Here is a 17,546-nt window from a genome sequence, read left to right on the forward strand (position 1 = left end):
TACTGCCGGATCTGACTTTGCGCAAATCCTCTTCATCTGTCAGAGTCCTGTCTAAGAGATGGGTAGCCTGAGGCACGGAGATGGGAGTCCTGAGCTTCTGGGTGGGTGGGGTTCGTTGGACTCCTGGTCCCTTATTCTTTTTTTAAGTTTTGTTTTGATTTCAGATTTGCAAAAACGTTTCAAGAATAAAACCAAGAATTCTCACCTATCTTTCACCCAGATTCCCCACATGTTAGCGTTTTTAATTTGCAGTTGTTTTGTTCCTTGCTGTCCATGTTTATAAACACATTTCCCCTGTATAGAATTGTTTGTCAGAATGATGCCCTTGAATGCTTGAGTGCTTCAGAGTCTATTTCTTCAACATAAGGATATTCTCTTTCATAACCACAGTGTAGTGGTCAGACTCAGGCAGTGACAATGATGGTGATACTCCTATTGCCTTACTCAGATGAGCATGGGGTGAGCTGCTTTGTTGGACTTCCTCAGTATCTTATCCTGCTGTCTTGTTCTTCATACTGCCATCAGAGCTAATTCTGAAATGGACTGAATCATGATTTTCCACTGTAAAAACTTTCAGTTCCCCATTTCTTATAGAATCAGTTCCAACTGTGTTTCATGCTATTCAAGGTCTCTTTTTATCTTTCTAGCATTCTCTGGTTATGTTTATCAGAATAGTAATAGTAATTATATACTTCTGTAGTACCCTGTAGTGTTTTCAGCTTATAAATAATTTTTATATATAAAAAATTATCAAGAAGAGGAAATTCACATTGCTGCTGCATTAGCCAAAATATAGAATTTACTTGAATTTTACTGTCTTTCCCACTAGTGTATTTTTTCTGTTCTAGGATTCTTTTCACACTGCATTTAGTTGTTATTTCACTTCCAGTCTACAACATTTATTCAGTCTTTTCTTTGATGACCTTGACATTTAAAAAAAAATATTGTTATTTTGTAGATTATCCCTTAATTGAGATTTTTCGTGATTGGAGTAAGGATATGAATCTGTTTTTGATACCTTGATAACTTATAAATTTGAGATTTTGTTTCGGTAATACTTGTGTCACTTAAAGGTATATTGTGTCATCAGACTAATTCAAAGGCCATAGTTAAACAGAGGCCTGTTTTTGTTGGAGTTTTGAATATGAAGAAAGCAGTGTTTTCACACTGTGGTCTGACTTGGTAAATGTTCTCGTGTAGCTACTTCAGGATCCTGGTTCAGCAGTTTGAGGTGCAGCTCCAACAGTACCGACAGCAGATTGAGGAGCTGGAGAACCATCTTGCCACCCAAGCGAACAATTCACATATCACCCCGCAAGGTAACATGCTTTCTGTGGTCATTTTTTTAAGTGCTTTTATTTTATTTTATTTTATTTTTTAATTTTTTATTTTTTTTAAATTTTAAAATCTTTAATTCTTACATGCGTTCCCAAACATGAACCCCCCTCCCACCTCCCTCCCCACAACATCTCTCTGGGTCATCCCCATGCACCTGCCCCAAGCAAGCTGCACCCTACGTCAGACATGGACTGGCGATTCAATTCTTACATGACAGTATACATGTTAGAATTCCCATTCTCCCAAATCATCCCACCCTCTCCCTCTCCCTCTGAGTCCAAAAGTCCGTTATACACATCTGTGTCTTTTTTCCTGTCTTGCATACAGGGTCGTCATTGCCATCTTCCTAAATTCCATATATATGTGTTAGTATACTGTATTGGTGTTTTTCTTTCTGGCTTACTTCACTCTGTATAATCGGCTCCAGTTTCATCCATCTCATCAGAACTGATTCAAATGAATTCTTTTTAACGGCTGAGTAATACTCCATTGTGTATATGTACCACAGCTTTCTTATCCATTCATCTGCTGATGGACATCTAGGTTGTTTCCATGTCCTGGCTATTATAAACAGTGCTGCGATGAACATTGGGGTACATGTGTCTCTTTCAATTCTGGTTTCCTCGGTGTGTATGCCCAGCAGTGGGATTGCTGGGTCATAAGGTAGTTCTATTTGCAATTTTTTAAGGAATCTCCACACTGTTCTCCATAGTGGCTGTACTAGTTTGCATTCCCACCAACAGTGTAGGAGGGTTCCCTTTTCTCCACACCCTCTCCAGCATTTATTGCTTGCAGATTTTTGGATCGCAGCCATTCTCACTGGTGTGAAGTGGTACCTCATTGTGGTTTTGATTTGCATTTCTCTAATAATGAGTGATGTTGAGCATCTTTTCATGTGTTTGTTAGCCATCCGTATGTCTTCTTTGGAGAAATGTCTATTTAGTTCTTTGGCCCATTTTTTGATTGGGTCATTTGTTTTTCTGGAATTGAGCTGCAGAAGTTGCTTGTATATTTTTGAGATTAGTTGTTTGTCAGTTGTTTCATTTGCTATTATTTTCTCCCATTCAGAAGGCTGTCTTTTCACCTTGCTTATATTTTCCTTTGTTGTACAGAAGCTTTTAATTTTAATTAGATCCCATTTGTTTATTTTTGCTTTTATTTCCAGAATTCTGGGAGGTGGATCATAGAGGATCCTGCTGTGATTTATGTCTGAGAGTGTTTTGCCTATGTTCTCCTCTAGGAGTTTTATAGTTTCTGATCTTACATTTAGATCTTTAATCCATTTTGAGTTTATTTTTGTGTACGGTGTTAGAAAGTGATCTAGTTTCATTCTTTTACAAGTGGTTGACCAGTTTTCCCAGCACCACTTGTTAAAGAGATTGTCTTTACTCCATTGTATATTCTTGCCTCCTTTGTCAAAGATAAGGTGTCCATATGTGTGTGGATTTATCTCTGGGCTTTCTATTTTGTTCCATTGATCTATATGTCTGTCTTTGTGCCAGTACCATACTGTCTTGATGACTGTGGCTTTGTAGTAGAGCCTGAAGTCAGGCAAGTTGATTCCTCCAGTTCCATTCTTCTTTCTCAAGATTGCTTTGGCTATTCGAGGTTTTTTGTATTTCCATACAAATCTTGAAATTATTTGTTCTAGTTCTGTGAAAAATGTGGCTGGTAGCTTGATAGGGATTGCATTAAATTTATAAATTGCTTTGGGTAGTATACTCATTTTCACTATATTGATTCTTCCGATCCATGAACATGGTATATTTCTCCATCTATTAGTGTCCTCTTTGATTTCTTTCATCAGTGTTTTATAGTTTTCTATATATAGGTCTTTAGTTTCTTTAGGTAGATATATTCCTAAGTATTTTATTCTTTTCGTTGCAATGGTGAATGGAATTGTTTCCTGAATTTCTTTTTCTACTTTCTCATTATTCGTGTATAGGAATGCAAGGGATTTCTGTGTGTTGATTTTATATCCTGCAACTTTACTATATTCATTGATTAGCTCTAGTAATTTTCTGGTGGAGTCTTTAGGGTTTTCCATGTAGAGGATCATGTCATCTGCAAACAGTGAGAGTTTTACTTCTTCTTTTCCAATTTGGATTCCTTTTATTTCTTTTTCTGCTCTGATTGCTGTGGCCAAAACTTCCAGAACTGTGTTGAATAGTAGCGGTGAAAGTGGACACCCTTGTCTTGTTCCTGACTTTAGGGGAAATGCTTTCAATTTTTCACCATTGAGGATAATGTTTGCTGTGGGTTTGTCATATATTGCTTTTATTATGTTGAGGTATGTTCCTTCTATTCCTGCTTTCTGGAGAGTTTTTATCATAAATGGATGTTGAATTTTGTCAAAGGCCTTCTCTGCATCTATTGAGATAATCATATGGTTTTTATTTTTCAATTTGTTAATGTGGTGAATTACATTGATTGATTTGCGGATATTGAAGAATCCTTGCATCCCTGGGATAAAGCCCACTTGGTCATGGTGTATGATCTTTTTAATGTGTTGTTGGATTCTGATTGCTAGAATTTTGTTGAGGATTTTTGCATCTTTTTAAGTGCTTTTAGTAGTTGTTGTCTTAAGCTGCCATAAGACAGTTTCCTTTAAAGTCATTGATTAGATCTTTATTTCTTACAAATATAAAATGCTGTTATGAACGATTATCATATAATGGGCACATGTCCTAGGGCCCACCTCCCCCAGATTACTGATAGAGAGAAGTCCTTCTCTCAGTCTGCTCTGCTGTCTTCTCTCTTCCTTGGCAGTATTGGTGTAATTTTTTCCATCCTACACGTTAACTGTACCAAGAAATGGACTCAAGTAAAAAGAATAATGTTGATTGTGTTATATATGTATTTGTGTGATAATATGATTTTCTTTTATAGATTTGTCAATGGCTATGCAGAAAATTTATCAAACATTTGTAGCTTTAGCTGCACAGCTTCAGTCTATTCATGAAAATGTGAAGGTGAGTTCTCATTCCGTATTCATTTATCTGGACATCTGCACCAAGTGAAGTATTTGTTCATTTGCAGGACAAAAGTGTCCATGCTCATCACAGAAATAGCTCAAATTACTTGTAAGTGAAAAAGACCAACTCTGAAATAATCTATAATATGCCCAGACACAACTGGTCAAGTGTTGTGTGAAGTGTGTTAACTTTTTCCATCAGCATATTGTAAATGACTTTCCACATTCATACATGTACTTGTTTGCCATTGTTTTAGTAGTTAAGCAGGATTTTGTTGCATGTATGTGTAGTTTGTTTAACCCATTGTCTTTTGTTTGACATTTTGGTTATTTCCGTCTCTTATAGCACTATAGAAGGTAAATATTCTTAGCGGCAGAATCATTTCCCATTGCTTGAATTTTATGTGTGTTTTAAGTGTTTATTGGACCCTTCATAAAAAAACTTGCTAACGTTTGTCCCTTCTAAACACAGGAAAGTGCATTTATCAAATAATAAAAAATTTGCCACTGAATATTTTGAGTATTGTGTAAGACATTCATTTTTAAAAATTACTTGGGCTAAATATAGGTATACTTTACCAATCAAGCAAATATAATTGGTCTTTCTTGGATTTATATATGGTCAGAGAAAATCTTTAAAATTCAAAGCATCCAAACTTGAATCTAGATAAATTAACTGTATAGATTAGAGTTTCATGGAGATTACCAGTGTTTTCATTTTTATTCTGATGCATGGTGATAGAATTTTTTAAAATTAACCACTTAAATCATACTATTTTTGAAGTGATAGCATAGTTCAGACCTTTTGCTTTGATTGATTAAAAATTTTAAAACAAATCTTTAAAATAACTTCATTTTTTAAAAATAATTTTAAAGGAGGGATTTTTATTAAATTCTCTTGAAACTTTGTAATCAGTGTTTAGTTTTTCAAAGTGCTGAAGGTGGTTCTGTCTTGGCACTTTGAAGTCTATGTTGTGCAGATGTTTTTCTTCTTTGTCTTATGAAAGTTTTCAGATATATAAAAAGTAGTATAAAGCTGATTTATTTAATCTAAACTCTTAAGGAAAGTATTTAATAATTCCAGGGTGAAACAGAACCATTCCTATTCATAGCCTTAATTAAGGAAGATGTTGTGTTGGGTAATCCTACCCATCTTATGAACGTGGTAGTTTTTTCTTGGGCTTCCGATAGCTCAGTTTGTAAAGAATTCGCCTGCGATGAAGGAGACTCCAGTTTGATACCTGGGTCAGGAAGATCTGCTGGAGAAGGGATAGGCTTTACTCACTCCAGTATTCTTGGGCTTCCCTTGTGGCTCAGCTGATAAAGAATCTGCTTGCAGTGTGAGAGACCTGGGAAGATGCCCTGAAAAAGGGAAAGGCTACCCACTCCAGTATTCTGGCCTGGAGAATTGCATGGACTGTATAGTCCATGGGGTTACGAAGAGTCAGACATGACTGAGCGACTTTCACTTTCACCATGTTATTCTCATTGTAAAATAATCAAACAGTATTGATAAAGTATACCCTCCAAGCTCTCTTTGCTTTGGTGACATTTTAATATGTGTCACCTGCACCTTTTAAAAGGTATTTAACATATATTTTATATACATATATGTATGTATTTAGTAAGCTTTTTTTTTTTAAAGCTGTTTACATCTAGGTTATCCAAAGGTTGGCCATTAAAGGGGAAGTTGTCATGAAAAATTAGTATATTTAAAATGGAATTTTAGATACTACTCTGCTTGTCTGCAAGCTCTCTTATTTTAAAGAGGGCCTCAGGAAGCCAGAATATGCAGGCAGTTGATTGTAAAGACACATGGCTAAAAGCAGGAAGACACTATACAAAGGTGTGGTAGAACTCTCAAATTCACCACTTCCCACACCATGCATGTGCAGCGCCAGCACTGTGATTGGCAAGTTAGATGAAGTATATGATGCTGGCAGTGTTTTTGATCTGTCTTTGCTAACTTATTGCATGGTTATATTCATGCTCATATTGTCAAAGTCAGCACAAGACGTGATTAACATGTTCTATTTTTCATTTCTGTAGGTGCTCAAAGAACAGTACCTTGGCTACAGGAAAATGTTCTTGGGAGATGCTGTGGATGTGTTTGAAGCCAGGCGAGCAGAAGCCAAGAAGTGGCAGAACGCACCCCGAGTCACTACTGGACCCACCCCCTTCAGCAACATGCCAAACGCAGCAGCTGTTGCCATGGCTGCAACTCTTACACAGCAGCAGCAGCCTGCTACAGGTCTGAATGCATTCAAGTTATAGCTTCTTACTGTTAAAGTGCAGAACACTGATGTGCATTTTTATGAGTCTTCCTTTTGTGTTAGCACTGAAGAAATTTCTGAGTAACTGTTCCAGTACAGTCTAAAAATTGTGATGGACACAATTATAAATATATACCTGATAAAAACACAGGGTAGTCTTAGCAATAATTATACATCAATTAGATACTGAATATTGTGAATTTACTTAATGTTATTTGCTGTGTTGCTATAAATGCCCTTTAGACCATGGTGTTTCACTACTGAATTACATTTAAGAACAGATTCTAAATTTGTGACTGTATCGTATATTGTTTTAAAGTCAGAGGTAAAGTAGCCAGAGGTTGCATTCTTCTCTCTGTGATGCTGACAGGCGGTGTGTTCTCGCATGCAGTGGTTACAGAATGTGCATACTCAGGATGAAGTATGTCTTTTTTGACTGAAGTTGTGTTGAGAGCGGTAGGTTTGTATAATGACTGAAAACAGAACAGGCCTTCTTAACCAAATTTAGAAGAAGGTACATGCTGGATACCTTTCAAAATGAACAGAACAGTGGCAAGAGTAGGAAAAAGATGTTTTGAATTGCTCTGGATTGTGCATGAGGTATGTGCTGGGAGGAGCAGATGAAATAACTGGGGAGATACTGGAAAGCAGATAATTGTAGTCCTTGGTTTAATTTCACTTCCTATGAGAGAGACATTTCTGTGGTCCAGTTCTGCGTGTTTAGTTTGGTCCTGGGTCTTTCAGAGATTATTGTCTTTTTATTTCTGCAGTCCTTGTTTTGTCAGGCTTAAAGTGTGACATAGAGAAATACAGTCTTAATGGAAACTGATTTTTTTTACTCATTCATACATTTTTGAATAGTGCTTATGAGTTACTCTGTAGCGTGTGTCTTTCTGAGAGTTCCATAGAGTCCGGTAGTAAGTTATAGTGTGCAAAAGCAAAAACTGTGCACGTCTAGATTGCATTCAGGCTGCCTCTACAGGAGAAGCATTCTTGCTGGCAATTTAAAAAATTGTTCTTCACACTTAAAGAGATGACAGAGTTGACTTAACCATCAGTGAATGGCTGATAATGGCTTTATGTCAAATCCCCCATGTTCCATGGCTGGACCCATGTGGACAGTGGTCCACACCGGCACTGTGTAGTAGTTCTCTAGCTGGCTAGGGTGTAGGACTGCATTGTTATATTACAGAGGGAAAAAGTCATTGTGGCATTGGTTCCCAGTGTGTCATTGTGGGGTGGCTAGAAATCGAATCAGCCCTGTACTGGTGCCTTCGTTTCTCCTGATGATTTATTTAACCAGCTCATCAAACTAACTGTAGTACCAGTTTACTTTTCAGAGCAAATACTGATTCTAAAATAGACCAGAGATAGCAGGACTTGGTTAGGTTTTCTTTAAATGTAAGAGATTTCTATTCTAATCAGTAAAACTGGAGAAAAGTCAATGATCTAAGCTGTTAATAAGGGAATTATGTTCTGTGGTGTACACTAAAATTGAGGTAAAATCACCTGTTGGATTTTTGTTTTATATATTTTCTTATGTAGGCAGTCTTGAGAAGTTTGTAGGTTTCCCTGCATACATTTTGGGCTTAGAAAGATACTTGTCCCTAGGAAGATACTTGTTCATTCTTTGAGTGCTGCCTCTGTGCCAGACTCCAGAGTTAGCAAGGTAAACAGTAGAGATGCGGTCTGTGCTCTCTGTAGTGGTGGAAAATATTAGCTTAACTTAGAGGAACCATCCTGAAGCACCCTTTGCTCATGTGCTTTGGTTCTTTCGGACCATCGCCAGGCTTTGGGGACACTGACTGCCTTGTACCTTCCCTGTATTTGTGAAGCCCATCTAGAGCTTTCTGATCAGGTGGCAGGAATTGTAATTTAGTAACCTAAATAGTCTTACAGTGTTTTCATTTTGCATTGTATGGATTTTTGGACTGAGGAGCTGAACAATAGTGATCATTTTGTGCTGTCTTCTTGGTTCCCTTTTGTTTCTCCGAGGGTCTCCATGCTCCGTGGCCCATCCGTTTATGCCTGTCTGGGTCAGTCAGGATCCGCTGCTTTAGTCGCGTCACCCACCGCTGGAGTGAGACTGAGCAGCTGTTAGATGCATGCAGCCCATTAGAAATGCTCTCTTTATTGCATTGCACTTTGTACCCGCGTCTTGTCCCTTATGTCCTGTGACTGGTGAAATCTTTTAAGTGCCAGTAACAGCATTTAAAGACCATCTAGATGAAGCTGGGTGAGGCTTGTATGCTGTTTTTAGTCAACCCTGTTGGTCTGTGCAAGGTTTGAGTCGTCAGGGGGCTTTGCTTCTGTTTGCATATAGGTTCTTGACTTTATTAATGTAAAAAAAGCAGACTGCTTCTTAAGCTGCTACCTTCTAAAGGTGCATTCTGTGTAGTCTTTCTTGGAGGTGGAAATATGGATGTAAGTGACTTCATGATCCTCCTTCAATGTCTTTTAATGAAAAAATACATGTAATAGACCTAAGGCCTGTGTGATTTATGGTTATTGCTTCTGAAAGCTGAAGAGGATTGATGACAAACTCCACAGGCTATTTATGTATGAAATTAACTTCGTATGTGGATAGATTACGTGCTGGCAGATCTGGAGCACACTGTCCACCATGCTTCTGAAGCCTCTTAAAAAGCTTAAGATATTGACATTAGGCTTTTCAGTGTAATTTTTACTTAGGATAGATTGTTTTAAGCTAATGAACTGGGATTAAGTTTTGCTGTTGTGTTTTGACGCTTTGAAAAGTTCTTGGTGTTTACATAAAAAGACTTTTTCTCATGTGACTTAACTGCTGTTTTTAAGGAGAGCTGAGACATTTTGTTAGGAATTCCTACTTTCTAGCTTTTAGTGTAGGTTTGGACATTTAAGGTGTATTGCTAAATAGGAAACTTCTTCCTTTGAGTTTCTTGTGGTTTTACAATTTTGTTGTATGTAATAACCAAAGGAGCATTCCCCACTAAGTCAATGAGTAAAATTTTTCAAATTGGGGGAAAACAGTTTTTGTTTTTTTAAGAAAAATTATTACTTAAAAAAATATGATTTAGGAATAACCATCCTAATTACATTAGGTATTTTGAATGATCATTGAAAATTATAATAAAAGAAAAATTTAGCACTTTAGTCCTTTTCCTGTGAATTCAGTTTTACTTTTAAGAAAGTAGAATTTATCCTGAAAAATATGAATTAAAGTGCTAACTTGATTTTGTTATGTGTGAATATATTATACAGTAACTTTTGTAAAATGTTACTCTACATGAAGGTTTCACTTTGGGCAATCACTGGGTTATGTTACTACTAACTGGGTATTATTTATGGAACTAAGAGCCTCTCATTGAATGACTAATGACTATTCAGATTTTGAGACAGATTTCTTGACTTGTTTACGTAATCTTTGCCTGAAGGATGTAGATTCTGCTTCTAATAGTGAAACTAATTTATATGGTGGCCAGAGTGTAATATATGCTAATACTTTGGCATGGGAGATATTTATCATGAGTTTTTACTATTAAAAAATGTTATACATTTGCCTACTAGTTTTATAAATGATGTTGCCTTCAGAATTTGTGTGAAGGTACAAAACTCAAAATATCATGTACCTGTTGTGCAATGGAAAGTCTTGTCATTCTTAGAGTTCTTGATTACCTATATCCTGAATATTAATGATTAGAGTTGCTCTTAAAAGCAGACCCGCACACAACGAAAAGCATGTTATGTGAGTAACTCTTGGGACTTGTAGGGCTGAGGGCTGTGGTGTACATTATGCTCTAGGGTCTTCCACCAGCAGTGCCTCCTATGAACACGTGACACTTAAGTCTCTCAATGTTAAAGAAACTGGATGTGTGTTTTCTACATAATACTTCTGTTAGAAATAAGAAGGTAAAATGCTTAGTTTCTTTTTCATATAGTAACATTTTACAAAAGAGCTGCTAGGCAGGTATTTTATTCTCAAGTTGATCTCAAACTGGATGTAAAAATTTAAATCTTTTCTAATTTATTTTTTAATAGTAGTGTAAGAACTCTGGCTACTGTTGGTGTTTCTTTATTTTCTGGGTAGAAGCTATTTGGAAAGTCCAGTTTCTGTCCCAGTGTAGCAAAATGTAGTTTCTTAGTTTCTTTTTTTCTTCTTTCTTTAATGTTTTATAATTTTACACTACCTTTTTGAATAAAGAAACCTCATTCTTCATTGAACAACTTGAAGGCTTTGATTTCTTTAAGAAGTCTAAATATCAGTCTGTATGTTACTTTGGCAGTTCCCTCAACTTTGAGATGCACTGATCACTGTGCTTGAAAAAGACAAGACTGAAGATTGTACTATGAAATTTATCAAATAATTTTCATAAATTATCAAATGAGAGATTTTTAGATTTTTGTATTCTGCTTAGTTTAAAAAAAAAAAGTAGTTAAAAAAGAGAGGCTAGTAAGTTTGATGCTATTCTTGCCAAACAAACTCAGCCAAAATCTTTAACAAATGGGAAAAGGATGATTTAATCGTTTTGCATCTGAGTACATTTTCCAAAATGTTGAGAAGAAACTTCTGAATTGAAATCTTGAATGTATTGAATCTGTCAAGGTACACAGCAGTGCCTTTGTAAATGTTCATTCTCTATCTTATTTAATCGGGTGATAAGTGGTGTGATGTAGCAGAGCCTAATAGTAGAACTCAATTATCACTTTTTGTGAACAAGTTGGAATTGTCATGTTACTGTGTAATTGATTTGCTTTAAAATGAACAATAAATTTAATAAAATAAAACATTGTCTTGTTTTTTATCTATTTATTTATATCATTTATATTTTCTGTAAGAAGTCATGCCCAGTTTTTGGTACTTACACTTATGAAGTAACATGATGGTTTTGCATGTTAGTGTCAGTCTCTTTTGATCAATTGGGACTTGACTCTAACAGTAAGGAGCTTATTTTAAAAAGAAAAAAAGTAAAAACCTTTACTGATTACAGCAACTAATTTTAACAGAAAACAACTGGGGAGATCTAAAATCATTCTAGAAGTGAAACTAAAAGAACTATAATTTACAATACATTAAAGATTTCAAATTATTTAGTAGGTTAAACTAACACTCTTTTCGTATGGTAAGCCTCTTTTGTCTTAAGTGTGAACAAGTTAATTTTTTTTAAATTTATTTTTGAATAGGTAAATCTGCTGGGACAGATAAATTAGGCTGGGGAGACATCCTGAAACCTAAGTTTTAGCAAATAGGATTTGTTAAAAATAATGACTGTTCATTTTAAAATTAATTTCATAAAGAAATTTAATCTTGAAAGAGTAAGGCAAATTTGTTTTTTTTTCCCCCCATTTTTTTTTTTTTTTTTTTTTTTATACCAGGGCCACAGCCATCTCTGGGAGTTAGTTTTGGAGCGCCATTCGGCTCAGGTATTGGCACTGGCTTGCAGTCAAGTGGCCTAGGTTCTTCAAACCTTGGAGGTACACTTTAACTTTTCTCGTATTGCATTGCACTATGATACATTCTAATTGCTACTAGCCTGTAAAAACCTCTAAGAGGATCTGCTCTTTGGGAAGTGAAGGTTCTATCTGGCCAAAAAAAAAAAAAAAAAAAGATTCTCTAAACATATCAGTGCTTTCTAAAATTATTAGATCTAGAATTTTAAAAATCATTTCATCTCTGTGAATAGTAAATATAAAAATGTATTAAAATCAAATGGTAAGGGTGTTCATATTTTCAAAGCAATATGCTAAAATGTGAACTTGAAAATTGCTTATTTTTATTAAATTAACTTTAAAAAGTTCGTTGGAGTTCAAACTACTTCTGGACAGACATTCTTCTAATCATCTTTCTTTTCTGAAAATGCAGCTCTTTAAATGGGGAAATAATTTTATCATAAATTGAACAGCCCAACTTCTGTCCATTTCTAAGCACTTTTGGCCTATTTGCCTTTATGTATACTTCTATACATAAGCAACTGTTTATTTCAATAGTTTTTATAACGTAACTAGTAAGGTAAGTCTTCTGCAAAATATACTGAAGTACAAATGCATTCCCAATTCTCTGGTGTGGTTAATTGTAGGTTGATTGTATTTTGACAGGTGCATTGTCATGTAATGAGTATTGCCGTTAGAATATATCATCATAAGAGGTGAAGCCTATTAGCTATATGGTTATGTAATATATTAGACTGTGTTAGGAATTATTAGAATTAATGGCAGACAGCATAATTCCTGTGGTTTATGTTCGTTTGTCACCATATTTGATACAGTTACAGGCAATAATACTATCAAACTCAATAATTTAGATAAACTATTACAAAGTAGCCAAAGATGATTTTGAATTTCATTTTCTGAGCACTTGAAACAAGTCTTCAAGTACTTAGCAGACTCTGCTCTAGAACTATGTATGATGAACACATGTTCTTTATTTAAATTGTGACTAGTATTGTTACCAGAGAAACCACGCTGCCCCTACTCCCAATTTCTCAGTGTTGCATTGCTGGTAATGTTGCAAGAGCCTGCTCTTCCTGTGTAGAATTAGTGACTTGACTGTCATGTGGTCATGCACTTTCCCAGTGGTGAACTTAAGTGAAAGTGTTTTTGTAAAAAGGAGAATAAAATTACTATGTGGTACATTGGGTTTAAATTGATGTGCATGTGCTTATTTATGAATTTAGTCTTTTTTCTTTCCAAAATGAAATAACCTCTATAGATATATGTATATGTGTTTGAGGAAAGTCATACTTGAATGGTCACTGAAATTTCTAGTCTGTTTGGGAGAGAAAGTACTATTCTTATTTTTTTATGGCTTTGTTCTTTAAAAACTACTGAGGGGTTGTAAGCTTAGTCTAAACAGATCTAAATGTTTTATTTGAGAATTGATCTAGTTCTTCCAGAAGTCTTAGACAAAATGGTAAATAGCAGATCTCCTCAATAGGGCCATGGTTTCAACACTGTTTGTTACTGGGTATGGCTTGTCAGTATCCTTTCACCTGTGTTTTACCTCCATGTGTCTCTCTATCACCCCCACTAGGCTTTGGAGCTAGCTCTGGTTTTGGATGCAGCACCACAGGGGCCTCCACATTTGGATTTGGAACAACAAATAAACCCTCAGGAAGTCTTAGTGCAGGTTTGTGTGTTTTAGCCTGAATTTCAGGCCATTAGGTGCATTATTTTAAAAGTATAAGTGTTGTTACTTCCAATATCAAGAAGGATCCCCGATTTAGTTTCTACCCCCTGGATGAAGCCTACAAACCTAATATTCGTATAGCTTTCTCTTTCATATGCTGAAGGTCAAGTTAGTAGAACCTTTCTAACAACTTAAGTTTAATACAGTAAATAATTACATATGCTGTTAACTATGTAGACATTATTTTGAACCCTATGACTAGCTTTATGCTTAAATAGTTTTTCTTCATTATTACAAAAATAAACCCACTATGAGTTTTAACCCAGTTTTTATCGTTATTCATTCAGGAGAATAATTGTTCTCCTGAAGAGATACCACTACATAAATTGCAAGTCCCTCTGATTTTAAGAATACCAGTCCTACAAATGATTATTAATTGGATGCTTTGCTTTTGAAATAGGTATAATCTTTTGACACTTGTAATAGAGAATTCCAAATTCCATCTGCTTTTGCATTTTTTCTATATTTATAAATAATGACTTGTTATATTTTATTTCCTGTTTTTATTTATTTACTTTTTGTAGTCTCGCAGCATAGCTTGTGGGATCTTAGTTCCCCAACCAGGGCTGAGCCCAGGCCCTTGGTAGTGAAAGTGTGGTGAATTCCCAAGCACTGGACCACCAGGGAATTCCCAATAATGACATATTTTATTGTACAATGCTTAGGGATTAATAGCATGCCTAAAATAACAGCAGTTTAATGTGGATTAACTTGTTAATTGAGGAAATTTTAAGGAAATTCCATTTAAATTAAGTAGTGTTTAAAATCAGTAGTTCCTAGGAAGTAATAGAATTCAGTGGTATCAGGATTATAATTTAAATATTAGATGCTAACATTGATTAGCTAGGCAGTATTTGATCTTAACTATGTGAAGGCTCTTTTAAAATAGTAACAATTGGTACTGCTCTTCCATGTGTTCTTTGTCCTGAAAATTGTGGTTTGAGGCTTTCTTAGAGGACTTAGAATTGCGAGGGTGGGTCCAAAGGCCGGGAAAGTGTCTCCTCTACATTTTGATAAAGTGTATATGGATGGCTAAGGAGGAAGGCATCTTGCCATATTTAGCTAACAGAAAAGTGACTGCCAACTTGAAGTTTTCTGTTGATTTCAGTTACTTGTGTAAGGTTTCTCTCTTGCCCTGGATCATTCAACTTGTGTCTATAATAGGGCCACTTAGTTGTCAGCTAAATTATTTTCCTGTAAAATTCCATGTTAGAAATTTAGGGCTAAGACATTTGCTGTTTTCATGGGTTATATATTCTTTCAGCTAGAGAATTATCCCCATTTTTTACATTTGTTTTTGTGACTTAACTTCTGATATGAATATTTTCTTCCCTAAACATAAGGCTTTGGCAGCTCAAGTACATCTGGGTTTAACTTCAGCAATCCTGGCATCACGGCATCAGCGGGTTTGACATTTGGGGTGTCCAATCCTGCCTCTGCAGGCTTTGGGACAGGAGGACAACTCCTTCAGTTGAAGAAACCTCCAGCTGGAAACAAAAGAGGAAAAAGATAAACCTATGGGTTGATGTGCTGAGAGAACCCATAGCAGCATCATTCATTCTCTGAGTCTATTTTTCTAAAGTTGATGCAGTAAATAAATTGCATCCCAGGAGATTTATAAAGTTTTGATATTTTTCCTTACTTCTGGAATTTTGAACTCTGTTCTTGTTTGCCATGCTAAACAACTTTTCTCTTGTGAATTTGAAACCTAGTTGTATATCTTTCATTATTTTGATTCTCAGTGTAAGAAATACTCTTATTACATCACTGATTGATAAAACCTACTACTATTTAACCTAGTGTTTTAGCAATGTTTTTGTTGATAAGGTTTACATTATGTGAATATATGCACAGTTGTTTCTTATATGGATGTTATGAACTCTAGGGCCTATATTAGAATCTGTGTGTTCCTTGACAAAAGGCCTTTTGAACTACACTGCAGGGCATCTTGTGAATATGTATGTAAAATATATACAGGATAATACACACAGCCGTGTGTGCATATGAATTATATATTTACAGACCTACAACTTTTGCCTCAGACTGTTCCCCTTTTCTAAGGGTGTTCCATTTTTCACCTTTTATGCTTCAAATCCTCAGTGCTTGTAGAATGAGGAGCTAGAGGTACCAGGTCTTATAGTTGCTTAAAGACTTAGTGAAATGGTTACTGGTGTAAATATTGGCCAACTCAACAACATTGCCCCCAGTCTTCCCCATTTTTGTTTCCACCTTAATCTCAGCAGCTCCTCCTGTTGAAGGCTGCTGTGAGACTGAGCAGACATATCTCAACAACTTCACTCCCCTATGTATTCTTATATCCAAGATGAACCTTCAGGAGCACCTTTGAATTCCAGACTGGTGTCTGGGGGCAAAGAGCTTTGGAGCCAAATTGATTCTATGCAGGTGTAGGATGCACTATTATTTTAGCGGAAACTTTTCTAGCTATTCCAATACAGAGTTCTTTCTTACAGGGCTATTGATATTGACACCAAATGGAGTGGCTTATCAGCCTCTTTTATGTCTTAAGTAAGTACATAATTTGAAATAGAGAAATGGTATATTTTAAGAAAAAAGTATTCTCTGTAGCAACAGTAAACTATCCCCTGTTTTAACAGTGAACAGAAAGCTCCAGATAATAACACAGAGATATGTCAGGTTGCATCTGTGTATTATTAGTATTAGTGATAGAGAGTGGGTGAAAAAGAGAGCCCTTGGAAAGAGAACTGCCTTAGCCATGATTTCAGACAGAAACCGTTATGTAGACCTATTTATCTTTCAAGTACAGTTTTCAGGTGAGATGCTGAACATGGAATTTCATTGAAAATAGTTTAATTTTTTATATAGAAGGTTTTGTACATAATGTGCATCAAGTGAATATTTTCAGAATCATTTTCACCAAGGCACCTTTTTTTCTAAAATAGGTATTACATACAATATATATACATATATATATATTTTAGTATAATGTTAGTTGGGTTTGACAAAAGTGTTGTCAAGTCTGTTTTATTTATCTGCATATATTGATGATTGGCTTTTGGAGTTGAAGTTTTTGCACCTTGATGCATTAAAATAAGGAAAATGCTTTGTTTCTGAGCACTGAAGTTGTTTTTATTTTTTGCATACTTCTCTAATACTGCAGTCCCCAGATCCAAGTTTTGGGGAAGCGTAGGAAAACATGTGTTTAATTAAATACACAATTACAGCAAACTTTTTTTTTTTAAAGGACATTGCATTGTGCTGCAAAAAATCTGGATATTTATATTTCTTGGGTTTTTTCTTTGTATTTTACATTTTAATATGTTGACCATTGGGACTTTGTAATGAATCTGTTTGTGACAGGAGTTTAAATGTGTTGTCCCCGTGTTCACTGTGTCCCTACTCTGTCCAGAGCCTGTCATGATGTAAACAATAAAATTTACTGTGTCAGCTGCTTTCAATCTTTATAGGTGTCAGTAGTCGTTCTTAACACATAATTTCCTTATTATTCCTTATTTCCTCTTTCATTCTCTGGTTGGTTTTTAGTGTTTTGTTTTCACTGGTTTATACATCTTGCTTTTTAAAAAACAAAAAAGGCTGAGCACAAGATAGCAAGTACTTCATCACTCGCTTTTGTCTTTGCAAAATTATAACATTTAAAATTAATAAACAAAAATATTGAGTGAAAATTGAAAGTTGCCTTCAACTCCTGGGCCCCAATCTGACTCTCTTCCGCACAGTGTCCACTCTTCGTAGTTTGGTGTGTATCCTTTCAGACCTTTTAAAGAATGCCTTTCAACTTGTGTACAGATGTTCGTTCTTT

The 17,546-nt window shown here is 35.5% G+C and overlaps 1 protein-coding gene across 1 annotated transcript in view; it reads left to right on the forward strand.

Annotated features, from left to right (window-relative positions):
• Positions 1–17,188, forward strand: part of NUP58 (nucleoporin 58) — a 32,594-nt gene extending 15,406 nt beyond the window's left edge. The window contains exons 10-15 of the mRNA XM_018056567.1: positions 1,201–1,319; positions 4,228–4,310; positions 6,362–6,563; positions 11,938–12,036; positions 13,592–13,687; positions 15,091–17,188. Coding sequence (XP_017912056.1) covers positions 1,201–1,319; positions 4,228–4,310; positions 6,362–6,563; positions 11,938–12,036; positions 13,592–13,687; positions 15,091–15,260 — 769 coding nt within the window. The 3' untranslated portion in view covers positions 15,261–17,188. The remainder of the gene's footprint in view (positions 1–1,200; positions 1,320–4,227; positions 4,311–6,361; positions 6,564–11,937; positions 12,037–13,591; positions 13,688–15,090) is intronic.

Source organism: Capra hircus, chromosome 12, assembly GCF_001704415.2.
Source record: "Capra hircus breed San Clemente chromosome 12, ASM170441v1, whole genome shotgun sequence".
Classification (NCBI taxonomy): domain Eukaryota; kingdom Metazoa; phylum Chordata; class Mammalia; order Artiodactyla; family Bovidae; genus Capra; species Capra hircus.